The sequence below is a fragment of the Bactrocera dorsalis genome, chromosome 3 (genome assembly GCF_023373825.1).
Source record: "Bactrocera dorsalis isolate Fly_Bdor chromosome 3, ASM2337382v1, whole genome shotgun sequence".
Lineage (NCBI taxonomy): Eukaryota > Metazoa > Arthropoda > Insecta > Diptera > Tephritidae > Bactrocera > Bactrocera dorsalis.
Window position 1 is genome coordinate 85,292,788 of NC_064305.1, and position 15,198 is coordinate 85,307,985.

The 15,198-nt window shown below is 38.9% G+C and overlaps 1 protein-coding gene across 1 annotated transcript in view; it reads left to right on the plus strand.

Annotated features, from left to right (window-relative positions):
• Positions 1–1,855: 1,855 nt before the first annotated feature.
• LOC105227734 (high affinity cAMP-specific and IBMX-insensitive 3',5'-cyclic phosphodiesterase 8) overlaps positions 1,856–15,198 on the plus strand; it is a 93,407-nt gene continuing 80,064 nt past the window's right edge. The window contains exon 1 of the mRNA XM_049452781.1: positions 1,856–2,660. Coding sequence (XP_049308738.1) covers positions 2,322–2,660 — 339 coding nt within the window. The 5' untranslated portion in view covers positions 1,856–2,321. The remainder of the gene's footprint in view (positions 2,661–15,198) is intronic.

The window sequence follows — 15,198 nt, forward strand, 5'->3', positions numbered from 1 at the left end:
TACGCCCCGTCTACATGCTGTTATTAGATCGAAATGCTTGCTTGTTCATGTTTGTTATTTAATTAAAAGCATGTACAATATGCATAAATTGCATTTGCCAGTTACAACTGTAACTGTGTATTTATGTATGTGTGTATAGAAGTGTTGCAGACATCAAAATAATTACAGTAATTGCAGGTTGTACATATCTAAATACAACTATGTTGCTCATTTGAAGCAGTAATTGGGTGTAATGTGTATGATTAAATTGTAGACAAATGTGTGGAATTAACAGCGGTTAATTTATGGAAGTGTTCCTAAAGAGGAAATAGAAAAATATTACTAAGAATAATATAAATTATTATTATTAAATTATTTGTGATAAAAAATAAAAAAATAAATCATATACATACAATGTACATACATATATATTATAGTATAACACTGAAATGAGGAGTATTTCAAAGTCTCTTTAAGAAAGTTAATTATTATCAAAAATCTTATTGTAGGAAAGTCGAGAAAACGTTTAAAGCCGATAGGTACAGCCGATTCGGAGAAATATCTCTGAAGACAACGTTTCGGGGAAGTAATTTTCAAATTCAAAATTTTTCAGATTTTCACGTGGATATAACCTCTTGAAGGCCAGTTTTTTCACGCAAAATAACCAGTTGATTGTCCATAAGTATAGCCTACCTTTAGGATAATTTGCATAAAAAACGAGAGAAAAATGTTGGAACAAGCTGATTGTACTGGAAAGGTACATAGTTATAGGTTGAGAAGAAAATCCTGAGAATTTTTCTAGCCAACGCGGTCCAACTCGTTACTGTTAGCTATCCTCAGAGCAACTTATTACCAATCGCTTGAAAACAACAAGATTATTTTTCAATTTTCGGTACTAAACAATTACCTAACCATTAAGAATATAAAGACGCAAATATTCTTTCAATATTTATGTAGAGCCCTATAGGAGCCCAACTCTAGCTTTAATAGTCCACAGAAACACATATTCATATATTTTCAAAATTAAACCCATTCTTCTATATTTGCGAAAAAGCCATCCTTGGCTGGCTTCAAAAAGCGCATATCAGAATAAATGTGTATTTTTTACAAAGTACTATTTGCATAATATTCCCATAAGCCTCATTTAACTTATTGTCCTTTTGGCCTTTACAAGCTTATGTCGTCACCACACTCTCAGTTTAAGAGGGCGCTGTGGCGTGCGTCCAACCGCCAGTCAGCCGCACGAGAGCAAACAATAAACCGCAATCATTTTACATTTCCGCAATGACAATTTCGCATAATAATGGGATTTTCCTATTTTTTCCATTTTATTGCAGCACAGCAGCGACAGCGACGGACAGTTTGGTGCAAATCAAAAGCGCAAAGAGCATGAAGTGGAATAACTACAGCAGAGCATACAAAATTGAACAAATGGAGGACGAGCGAAAGTTAAATTGAAAATGCAAACAAGCGCTGGTGGAGGAAAAAGGCGTATATGAAAAACGGGGAGCGCAAAAAAGTAGCACTAACTAACAAAAAGTAGTAGAAAGGAAAAAAGGACTAGATAAAAAAAACTAAAAGCAAAACGGCATATTCCAAAAACGTAGTGCTCAAAAAGTAGCACTAACTAACAAAAAGTAGTGGAAAAAAGAAAGAGGAGTAGATGAATAAAAAAATGTGTATGAAAGCATAAAGAAAAGTAATGAAGTAAAAAGAGTAGTGGAAAAGGAAAAAGTAGTAGAAAAATAAAAAAGTAGTAGAAAAGTGAAAAGGTAGTAGAAGAATAAAAAGAAGTAGAAAAATAAAAAAAGTAGTAGAACCACAAAAAAAGTTTTAGAAAAAGAAAAAAATTAGAAAAATACAAAAATAGTGGAAAAAGGTGATAAAAATAAGAACAGAATAATAGCATAACGGAAATACTAAAATGCATTCATAAGAAAACTCAAGGATGTGATACGCTTGCAAATTGAATGCGATTTTTCACGTTAAAAAACTGCTACAAGCATAACAGCAACTTCCAGCAACTGCAGAGCGGAGACCGAAAATAATGCAACTCATTTGACTGATTAATTTGTAAGCAAAACAAAGCGAGAACAAAAAAGCAGCGCACAGAAGCACATCAAAGAGAAAAATTTCCAAAAAATGAGCACACATACAAACACATGGAAAATTGCATTTAACTAACACATGCAGAGATATAAATGTCACACAAGAAGCACACATACAAACACAAATAAACACACACACACATTAAAATTACCAAATTAGTTGCATAGAAGGCAAGTGCAGCCGAGAGTCGCCGCCTCGCTTGACTTTAGATACGCAGCATCACCGGCGGGAAAATGGGCTGCTCACCGAGCACGTTACTGTCGCACAATAATCCCGATGGGGATGATGCGCATCATGCGACCGACACGCAGCTCAGCGGTGCAGGCACTGCGCTGGCTGCGTCTGGTGGTGGTGGCGGTGAGAAGGAGAGTAGTCTCTTTTTCTGCATAAAGTTGCGGCGCTCGCGTCCGCTACGTCGTTGTAGCCAGCAAAATGGCGGTGGCGATGGCAGTGCGGGCAGCGGCGGCACCGGTAGCGCCATCAATGGCGATGACCTGCTCGGACATGGCAACATGTGTAATCAGGCATTACTCAATCCGGCGCAGACCAAGAACGAAGCGGATTATGATAAGGTGAGTTGAACTGATGTACCTATTTACTATAAAATGGTGTTAAATAGCTGTGAGCTATAAGATCTTTGAAATTTATATTTACCGTTAAAAAATATAAGGCTTATGCATATATTTAACATATTTCGAAAATATGCTTTTTTGGTTTTTATTTTCATTAAATGGATTTTTAACCTAATTGTAGGCCACGTTTAGTGGCAGTATTATTAATGAAATAAAAACGTTGCCTACCTTTAGGGTTTGCCAGAAAATGCTTAAAGGCCAAGATCACACATAAATGCTTGGTATTTTAGGAAGCTAACATATTTATTGCGCGTGCTGAATGGACTGACTCCAGTATAACTAAGAACAGCATTGTCAGTTGAGTTGAGGTGGGTTGAGTTAAGTCTGACTGTCCCTTTGTATATACGCGAACTAGTTACTCAACTTTTGAGATTTTGAGCTGAACATTTTCACACATCCTTTTCTCACTAAGAAGCTGTTTATTTGTCGCAACCGATGATATTGGACACTTTAAGCGTGTAGCTGTCAGACAAACTGGCCGATCCAACTCGAGTCCTTGTAAGATAAACTTGTAAGAAACACCTTTCTAGTTGACAATATACATACCATTCCGAAATTTGGCATAAACTCAGACATCGCAATAAGCTCTAAACATATTGTTCAGATCATTTTACCATAGCATATAGGTGTCATATAGACGGACCGATCAAAATGTAGATAGAGCATCGGTACAGCAGAAGATTAGGTTAGGTTAATCGATACCTCCTCCAGTTCATCATATTGTGGGAGCCCCAGTCTTTTGGTCGAGGTTTGCCACCGTTGCTGCCATATAATTCTTCTCTTCTCTCTCTTTTCGATTTCTGTAATTGGCGCTGATAGTTGATCACATAATCTCGTGAAATTGTCTCCCTGAATGTCTATGGGCTGCATACTAGCTGGTACTTCAGCTGCTTTGCCGGATATAGTTCGGAAAGCACTTGTGACTCTAGTTGGACTGGTATAGTTTTTTATGTCTAGTTCCAGTATCCATAATGGAGCAGCATATTGTATTACTGAGCTAATCCCTTTTGCCATTAGAAGTAGACGGCTGGAGCGCTCACCAGCTGTTTATACTTCTGCTCATGTAGCAATAGCTTCCCGAATATATAGTTCAACCGGATATTATTTAAGCACAAAGCTCAGTACTTTCACTTTTAGCTTCTAGGCGCTTGAAAACCTTGAAAACCTGTACCAAACAAAGGGCAAAAATGTATAATTTCATTGTTAAAACCACAACTATGAATAACTGAAATCTTCCTCAGTCCCGAAGTACAAAACTTTGCTCTAAGTAAAACACAAAGATTCCGTTGCAACATATCCCGCTTATGTGCTGCCAATCAAGTGGTGTCGTTATGAAATAAAATGCCGTTATACCACATAGTCAAAGTAGTCAACACTTTCAATGCAAATAACTCGAACAAATACACGCAAGAAACTTTGACACATATCACTTCGGCGCTTTTGTGGCTGAGCATTGATTCCAAATATTCAATTAACTCAACTTCAATAAGAGTGACTGACGGACTGACATGCCATACGACGGAGGAGGCGAAGCCACTGAAGTGGATTGACACAAATAATACACTTGAAATGTAGCAGAGTGGCTACAAAGCTGAATAAAACAAATTTAAATAGCACAGTGTTGCATTGTCAGTGTACAAATAAAGCGTTGAAAGCGGTGTAGTGACATTTTGTATGTTTCTTCGTATTGTGCTAACACCGATGATGGGTATCAATAGTCAAATGTTGAAATAGGCAAGGCAGTGCCTATAAAGGAAATGATAGTGACAGCACAGAAGTTCTGTAAAAAGCTTTAACTGCCAATTTGGCTTACTAAAGGGCAGTACTTTTTTACAAACACAGTTGAAGCTAGTCTATGATGACACCTTTCTCCCCCCCGAATTTGTTTATTTGGTAGCATATCTGTAATTCCACTTTCATTGTAAAAAATGTTACAAGTAGAGGTTGAACTTTTCATAAAGTGATAAAGGCTATTAACATGGTTAATAACTGTCAAAGATTTCAGGATTTCACGTTACAAGCTTCGTAGAGTTTTTGGGCGAAAATTTTGTATTACTTATAGCAGCATGGCTACGGTTTCCTTAAAAATGTTGTAAAAGTGTTTTGTGGTATCTACTGTATCTCGTTCATATATTTATTTGAGTGGCATTCTTTAACACTCAGTAAAGGTCGTAAAGTCATCGAACACTTAACTTGACAAAGGAGTTGAGGAGCAAATATTCATAAAACGCATAATTACTGGTGACGAAACGTAGGCTTATGAATATGATGTCGAAACTATAGAACAATCTAGCGAATGTCGTTCCAAAAGCAGCCAAAACCAAAATTGGCTAATGGTACTGATTGAAAGCCATCCAGTCGGGGCTTATAAACAGTTTGTAGAAAAATGGACTAAGCATTAGCACGATGGTATTAGCTCAGGCCACTACATGTATTTATTTCTCTGTCCGAATCAAATTTGATCAGATGTTATATTGCATGGCTAATATAAAGGTTTCAGTGATAATTCGTTTCTAGTTTGCACACAAATAACTGTAGCATTGAAGACTGGTTATTTAGGGTTTAACACTACACAAACCTATAGGCAATACTTAACTATGGTCTACGCATTTATAAAGGGTGATTTTTTAAGAGCTTGATAACTTTTTTTAAAAAAAAAACGCATAAAATTTGCAAAATCTCATCGGTTCTTTATTTGAAACGTTAGATTGGTTCATGACATTTACTTTTTGAAGATAATTTCATTTAAATGTTGACCGCGGCTGCGTCTTAGGTGGTCCATTCGGAAAGTCCAATTTTGGGCAACTTTTTCGAGCATTTCGGCCGGAATAGCCCGAATTTCTTCGGAAATGTTGTCTTCCAAACCTGGAATAGTTGCTGGCTTATTTCTGTAGACTTTAGACTTGACGTAGCCCCACAAAAAATAGTCTAAAGGCGTTAAATCGCATGATCTTGGTGGCCAACTTACGGGTCCATTCCTTGAGATGAATTGTTGTCCGAAGTTTTCCCTCAAAATGGCCATAGAATCGCGAGCTGTGTGGCATGTAGCGCCATCTTGTTGAAACCACATGTCAACCAAGTTCAGTTCTTCCATTTTTGGCAACAAAAAGTTTGTTAGCATCGAACGATAGCGATCGCCATTCACCGTAACGTTGCTTCCAACAGCATCTTTGAAAAAATACGGTCCAATGATTCCACCAGCGTACAAACCACACCAAACAGTGCATTTTTCGGGATGCATGGGCAGTTCTTGAACGGCTTCTGGTTGCTCTTCACCCCAAATGCGGCAATTTTGCTTATTTACGTAGCCATTCAACCAGAAATGAGCCTCATCGCTCAACAAAATTTGTCGATAAAAAAGCGGATTTTCACATTTCGAACCGAACACTGATTTTGGTAATAAAATTCAATGATTTGCAAGCGTTGCTCGTTAGTAAGTCTATTCATGATGAAATGTCAAAGCATACTGAGCATCTTTCTCTTTGACACCATGTCTGAAATCCCACGTGATCTGTCAAATACTAATGCATGAAAATCCTAACCTCAAAAAAATCACCCGTTACAACGAATTCTGGCTTCTAACTTACCCAAAATAGATATTTTGGAGTCCAGTGCCACAAAATCAGTATCCCAATAGCCCAAAAGCCATTGAAAATTGTATGTCGAAGCTTATTTCGATCATTATTGCTGCAAGTGTGACTTAGTATATTTACTTGAAGTTTAGCTGTGGAATATTGAATGCCAATCAGCTGCTGGGAACAGCTGCCATTACTTTTTTCCAAGTGATTGGGGAATATGAATGAAATTTCACAGGTTTCTCAATTTTTCTGTAAGACGATGTAACGACTAGCATATCTCCCGTAGCGAAAGCTTTAATTTTTTGTCAATATCATAAACTCTGTGTCCTTGTTGGTTTCAAACATTTTCTCTTTAATTTATCCGAACTATCTTCACAATAAGATCCAGTGAGTTCACTAAAGTTGATATTCCAGAAATATTACCTAAACTCTACTTCCATTTTTCTTTGCTTTTTTACAGCAAAATGGAGATTATTTCTCTTCCACTCCTCCTTTAACATGGTGCGACTTAACTTTATGACAATGCTTAGTCATCTGTGGTTGCGTAGCTTGAATGTCCTTGCACAACAACACAGCAACCACTTACTAAGACACTAACACAGGGCTTCCCACATGGCTTGCAAAAATGTCACACTATTTCTGCACACAAACAAACATCTTTCCTTCAAATATATACTAGTACATATAAATATATGAGTGTGTAATATGCTATATGTGTATATGTATTGCTAGCAGCATAGTGGTTTCATATAATGCCACTTAACTTGGCTATTGTTTTTTGCTCTTCATTGGCATTGAAAGCTACTCTGCAACGGATATGACTATCACTGCAAGTCATTATGGCGTCGGGCTCCGTTTCTTTGATCAATCCGTTAGCCTTGTTGTGACATAGTTGTACACATACTATACACAACAGAGGAACGCATAAGAACACATGTTGTTGACGCACTCCAAATATGAAAGAGGAATTCACTAAAAGGAATTTGTGTTAGTGATGCCATATGGAATTTGCTCACTACGGGTATAGAAATTTACGCATATTATCAAGAGATGAAGAAGTTTAAGTGGCTTTCGATAGAGAGGGAATTAATAAATATTATGGAAATATACAAGGCGAGTGGACATCATTTTTACGTGGATTATGGACCACAGATTAGATTAGGTTAGGTTACATGTAGTCTTTTTTGAAGCCATAGAGTGTTAAAACCCCCACAACTAGGGAGAGGCTAACCTTATCAAAAAGATCTTTGCGGCCACAGCGCTTGAATCGATGTTAGCTCCGAAATCTACCGCTTAACTTTAATAGCTGCAACCTCGACTTTGAAAACACTGCAATAGTCAGGAAGTCTGAAGCTGGAGTTGATAGAGAACTCCTGATAATAAACTCCTCCACCAACTTTCCCTCTATGCTTAGACCCATCCGTAAAGCAGCTCACTGCCCCTCTTTTTCAACGGCTTCCTCCCACCCAAAACTCCCTCGCGGATATATGGGCACAGAAGGAGCCTCTAGAGCTCGGTTTGGCGACACCATGATCCAAGTGAACCGGTATGAAGTCAAAGTGTGTGCGGATTTGCGAGTATTTAGGCACGTGTTCTTTTAGGAAACCAGATCCTCTGAGTCTTATAGCAACTTTCGCAGTCATACACCTACCGACAATGTCTACGGGCACTATTTGCAAGATGGCGTTAAGTGCCATTGTTGGAGTGGACGCTTTCGAGTTTCTTTGCAGGTGTGATCTTTTCTAGATCCCTCCACCACATAAAGATTCCACATAATGGGCTTGAGTATGGTGTCATAGAGCCAGAGGACCGCTTTTGGTGAGAGATCCCACCTTTTGCCAATGGCTCTTCTACAGCAGTATGAGGCAAATGATGGCTTTTTTGCTCTCTCTGTGATATTCGACTTCCATGAAAGCTTCCTATCCAGAATGAGCCCTAGAAATTTTCCTGTTCCCGCCGGTTGTAGACGGATGTCTCCCATTTGCAGCGGCGATGGACCTAGTGTGGAATTAAATAATTTCTATTTTTCCCACTTTGTCAGTTTTGGATTTCTTTTTCGACCGTAGGTCATTGCAAGGACATTATCGTTTGGTAAAGTATGCTATTTATTTTTTTCCGTTGTCTTTATGGTATTTAAAGCGATATTAGCATTCACCACTTTATTATCACATTTTTTTTCCTACCAGTAAGCAACTTCTTGATGTTTGGGGGTAGGAGTAAGTCGCTTATAGAGAGCTGAAACGGTTTTTCTATATTTTGCCACCTAACTCTTAGTGTGATGGGTATATGAAGGTTCAACATTTGAAAATTTTACTAAATATTCGAACTTTTCTTATCACGCTACCATCTTAATTCTACTCATTTTATCGAACACAATACAAACGATACAAAGTTCAAATATATTTTGTCTCCTTTATTGTTAAATACACAAATAAATATTTTTTTCCCACACGGTGCTCTTAAGCATTCAAATTCTAGAAAAACTGCTGCCCTCATTACAATTCATGCACACATATACCTTTCCAAGTCTGCCACAAAAGTTAAACATCCATTTGTGCTCGCAATGTCAATGTCACAACTTTACCCATTAAGCGCCTGTGTGTATGCAAAGTTTGATGATCATATGCTAAGCTGCCATTATACATATGTGGTAGAGTTAGCTGTTGTTATTGTTGCTGGTGTAACTTCAGCGTTCATATGCTCATGTATCATGCATAATGCAGTCAATTGCACTTTCAGTTTGTGCTTATCTTTGACATCCATTGTCTTCACTCACTGCGCACAGGGACTTACACAGAAAGTTTCGCGTATGCTGCTGCCTCGGGGATACGTTGCAACAATAGATGCAGACAAAAAATGGGATAAATTGTTTTAAGCACACTGTGTTACTGTGTTGAATGTGAGAAAAATTTTTTTGTTGGAGCGACATGGATCAGTTATATTTAAATTGTACCTGACTTAAACCTTCCGTGAGATTTTTGTGTACTTATCGAAAGGAACTGCTGTAGTACACTTCGGGGACCGTTCCTGAACCCAAATTGGAATAAGTGGCACTTTGTAGTGTTTTTTATTGGCTTGTGTTATAAACCCCTTCAAACAAAGTTTTGAAATGATATCCTATAGGTAGACTATGTTTCCTTTTGCAATGAAAAGTGATAACTAATAAACCATCGCGTAGATTTATGCATTTTGCCAAATATTACTACCAGCTTTACATATTTTATCAAAATGTCATATCCAAAAAAGTAAAAAAAACACGGAAGTCAATTCTCCATTAATCAACTAATCAAGAAACCGTTGTTCTTCATTAGTACTAAATTGTTCCTTATGGTAAGTTAGGTTAATCTGGTAGATCAATAAGCCACGCATAGACCAGTTTTGGTCCTTTGCGATGAAAGATGGAGTTCATTTACTGGGTCCATGAGGAGTAGTCATCCCTTAACAGTCTCTGTGGCCTCACAATCGATATCTGCTCCAGCTTACAGCATAGTCTTGTCAATGCGGGATAAGTGTACAAGAGATGCTCCACTTTTGTCCTGCAGTCTTCTCGATCTGTCAGCCTCTTTCTGCGGACGGGTGTCGGCACCAAACAGTGACCAGTGAGTACTTACTCCCATCATGTACCTACAGTCTCTTCTATCGATTGCCAATAGGAATTTTGTGTACTTCCGATCTACCGTTACACATGACTTTTGCAGTAGCTCATGGGATTCCGATTTTCTCTCCAATGCTTCTGTCGAGATCGTCGTACATATAGACAATGTATGGGTTTCCCAATGTTGATCACGTTTTCGGCACCATTCTTGGCAATCTCATTCACTATTTCATCGCCCTCGATGCCTTTGTGGCCTGTCACTCAGTTGAAGAGAATTTGCCCTTTCTTCTAAGACATAAATTCTCCTGCAGTCAGTAGTCCTTTCGCCGATTTTGGTGCGCAGTTTTCAGCGAAAAGAACCATTTCAAGAGCCACCGTTGGAGTTGTTGTTGGAGCTCCTGATTCATTAGATACCTTTCGGTAAGTAGATTTCCGTACGCCTGTCCACTGCACCGTAGAGCTGAATTGCACCTTAAAAAGAGTCTTTTTTCAATAACAGATATTTCTTGTAATTTTATAAGGTATGATTGTATAATTGAAGAACTTCTTAACAATCAACTCTCATCAAGGTTGCCTGACAATTTGTTCAATTGTGGTAAAAAGTACCTTTCTTTTACATATGGGATGGCCTTCAGCTTTGTAACCAATTATATATATACTTTTTGACATCTGCCAGTAAATTCAATGGTTGGCATGACAGCCATCTAAACAACCGTAGAGAAAATCGAAACTGTTGTAATATCCTATCATTGTTTAACGATAAAATTACATTTGCCCTGAAAATAGGTGTAACCGCGTCAAGACTGTAATATTTATATTTACCCCCAAAACCGGGGTATATTATACAATTATTTACAATATATCGATAGACGATGCTGGTTTGAAAGGTTAGAGGGAAACCTTAAGAACTACTGCACCTGAATATTCAGGTCATCCAAAGAATGACTCGACGCCAAAAAGTTTCAATGAAATATTACCCATTTCCGAAAAAAAAAATGTATTCTATTTTAACTTCAGCTTTCTGAGCTTTGGTCTAAGGACTGTTATTGAATGTGCTTCGAAGAAACTTTTTCTCGACTTTGATTTTCCACTTCTTTACCTCAAATTTGTGAAGCAAATTATAAAATTCCTGAAATATTATATATAATTAATTTTAATACAACAGTTAGTCATAAATATTTCTGACTTGTAACTCCACTAGATCTATCCAGGTAACCACAAGAATATTAACAATTTTCAACGCTGTTACCAATTTCCAGTTATCAATTACTCCTTCCCAAAATCTACGTCTCCAAACCTAACTCCTCGTTATCATTTTTGGCGACTATACCAGCAAAAATAGTTCAGAGAATTGAGAATCGGTCGATATTAAAAGTGTTAGTTTTCAAAAAAAGAGTTTTACCGATCAGGCTACCTTAGTACCAACACCTTTCACCACACATTTACAATTACTATTGCAGCTTGAGAAAACAAATATAAATGTTCCTTTCATACTCGCATGTTTATATTCACTTTTACTCGGTTGTGTACGTTAGCAGTAATTCGCTTGTACTCGTACTTGTGTATGTGTCCATGTGTGTGTTCGCATGGCTGCTTTAGAGTTTATTATTTTCTCATTACGTTGTGTTTGCGTTTGCGTCGTAAACATCAAATGCTACTTTACCTCAAGGTTACTCACACGCTTACGCATAAAAATGTCCAATCACCTTGGCAGATATTCAAAACCCATACACACACACTTTCGGCTCGTAAATCTTGGCTGCCCACAGCGCTGAAACGGGAAAGACCCTAAAAGTAAAGGAACACGAGTTTATTAGTTTCCTCTCCTTGAGTAGGGAGCTGGGAGCCGTATTCGTGCACTTGTTATTTTTATGCTTGGATGTTTGTTTATATGTGTGTTTGTGTTTCTGCAGCTGGACGCAAAATTTGCACGAGAATACACTTTAACCTGATCTACATTTATTCCAGGTAATGTGATGGGGCCGTAAAACAAGCAGAATTTCGATTATGTTGGAAAATAAGTGTCCACTGTTGAGCTCAGGAAAATGGTGTTCTCATGAAGAATAGAGATTCCAATTAAAATAAAGATAAATGAGTATTGGTATTTGAAAATGTGCTCTTTTTTTAACTGATTTTTATATTCATTTAACACAAATCGAAATCCATTTAGAACGGAAAAAAGCAGAAGAAATATTTTTATTGCACCAATCATCAGTGATTCAGTACGTTTGCACGAGTTCAATAGTTTCCTCTCCTTGAGCAGAGAGCTGGTACCACCTATCTGATATATAAAATGATCTTTTCCACAACAGTTGGGTATATAACAAGTATTTAACTGCAAGGGATCTGAATATGAACTAGCAGAGGTTTCCAACTTGGCAACACCATTTGATCAATATTTAGCCGGACTGACAAAAAAAAATTGTTCACGAATTTTAATGCAAATTTTTGTTATCATCTTTAAAGTGGGTACCAGAGGCAATACACTTCAACTTATTTTCCCCACACTTATTATAAGCCTTGGTTGGTCGTCAGTGCCTTCGACGACTTTTTGTTTATTTCTTTTTCGTCTCTTTTTCTGTATTTTCTAGTGAATTGGTGGAGTGTTTCGACGTCATATTCATAAATCCACTTCTCATCAGCAATAATGAAGCTTTTATTGAATGCATGGTCCTCAGCTACGTCGTCAAGCATCTCTTTTCCCACCTCTACTCGTCGTCGTTTTTGTAAAAGATGCAGGTCTTTTGCTGCTAGTCTAGCAAAGAAACGCTTAATACCCAAAAAAATTAAACAAACTTCATTGAGTCAATCCAATGAAATGTTGAGATGCTTCCTTATCTCTCTGAACGAACAAGAAGACTTTGAAGCACTGTTTCTATAACTATGCCAATGTCATCATCATTATTAAATGTGAATAGACGAATCGTTGGTGGTAGTTTATGGATGACTTTCCAGCATGAACTCTATAATCTGTGTCTCCCAAATACTTGTATTCATGATAAAATAGACTATCAAAACACTTCAGGAACATTTTCAACGATTCTGTAGCCGTGGATACATTGAAAACAAAAAATGTCAAGCAAACTCGTTGTTCGATGGCAAAAATCGGCACATAAACTTTTCTCGTCGTAAGCAAAAAGTTATGAAACATGCTCTAATTGAAATATGGAGATAAACCCGCAGATGGTTGATGGTGAACGGCTATACAATTCTAGAAAAAAATTAACCAATCCGGGTGAAATTTGATTAGATGTGGGTTTAAAAAATCTAGTTTTACACTTTACCCAAACAAGTTTGAATATTAATGTGTAGTTATTTTAATGTCGATATGATTGTATGTATGTGTATTTGATTTAATCTTGTATATTGCAACTGCCTAGAATCGCTAAGCTTTAGAGTGCGAGTTCCCCTTTTCATTTTTTCAATGGTTAATGCGTATAATTCGTTTTAATTCGACGTTTTAAGGTTTAAAACGTTATATACATACATATGTATATGCATATGGTATGTATATGGTATATACTATATGTGAACGTAACAAATGGAGGATGGAGTCATGTGTAGGGAGGATGGAGTCATGTGTAGAAGTTCACGCAAGTGAGGAAAGTTCTCTGATCGCCATTCACTTGGGAGTGGCCAGAAACGATTCTTTCACATATGACTCAAGCAGCTCACGACTTCCGGTCTTTGACCAAGTATCCTCTGGGTAGCCTAAGAACATCCGTTTGAAGGCGAGCTAACGTGAGAAGGCGAAAAATCCCCTGCATAGGGTTGTGCGCTGGGTTTGGGACCCGCCACGTAAAAACCTCCCCCAATGAAAAACAACACACAGCCTCGGATGAGAGACCCCCCTTTTGATGACGACCATGGCAAACGAAATAAGGACTATGATTTGAGGGCATGCACCTGGAATGTCCGGTCCCTTAATTGGGAAGGTGCCGCTGCCCAGCTGGTAGATGTCCTCGGAAAGATAAAGGCTGACATCACCGCCGTCCAAGAAATGCGATGGACGGGACAAGGACAGAAACGAGTAGGTCCTTGTGACATTTACTACAGTGGCCATATAAAGGAGCGCAAGTTTGGTGTTGGATTCGTGGTGGGAGAGAGACTCCGTCGCCGAGTACTATCATTCACTCCGGAGAATGAACGTCTAGCCACAATCCGCATCAAAGCGAGGTTCTTCAACATATCGCTGATTTGCGCCCACGCCCCGACGGAAGAGAAGGACGATGTGACCAAAGATGCTTTTTATGAGTGCTTGGAGCGCACTTATGAGAGATGCCCCCGCCACGATGTCAAAATCGTGCTTGGCGACTTCAACGCCAGGGTGGGCAAAGAAGGTATCTTTGGCACTACGGTCGGTAAATTCAGCCTCCACGAGGAAACATCCCCAAATGGGTTGAGGCTGATCGACTTCGCCGGGGCCCGAAATATGGTTATCTGTAGTACTAGATTCCAGCATAAGAAGATACATCAAGCTACCTGGCTGTCTCCGGATCGAAAAACCACCAACCAGATCGATCATGTTGTGATAGACGGAAGACACGTCTCCAGTGTTTTAGATGTGCGTGCGCTCCGAGGACCTAACATTGACTCGGACCACTATATTGTTGCAGCCAAAATTCGCACCCGCCTCTGTGCAGCAAAAAACGCACGCCAACAAACACAAGGAAGGTTCGACGTCGAGAAGCTGCAATCACAACAGACAGCCGAACGATTTTCTACTCGGCTTGCACTCCTGCTCTCTGAGAGCACTCGTCAACAACTTGGTATAAGGGAACTGTGGGATGGCATTTCAAACTCCTTACGTACAGCTGCAACCGAAACCATTGGTTTTCGGAAGGTGCAAAAGAACAGCTGGTACGACGAGGAGTGCCGTGTCGCAGCGGAGAGAAAACAGGCTGCCTACCTCGCAACGTTACGATCGACCACAACACGTGCGGGATGGGACAGATACCGAGAGTTGAAGAGGGAAGCGAGACGCATTTGCAGACAGAAGAAAAAAGAGGCCGAAATGCGTGAGTACGAACAGCTTGATAAGCTGGCCGACAGGGGTAATGCTCGAAAATTCTACGAGAAAATGCGGCGGCTTACAGAAGGTTTCAAGACCGGAGCATACTCCTGTAGAACCCCCAAAGGTGATCTAGCCACCGATGCCCAGAGCATACTTAGATTATGGAGGGAACACTTCTCCAGCCTGCTGAATGGCAGTGAAAGCACAACACCAGGAGAAGACGAACCCGATTCCCCAATCGATGACGATGGAGCAGACGTTCCATTGCCCGACCATGAAGAAGTTCGAATA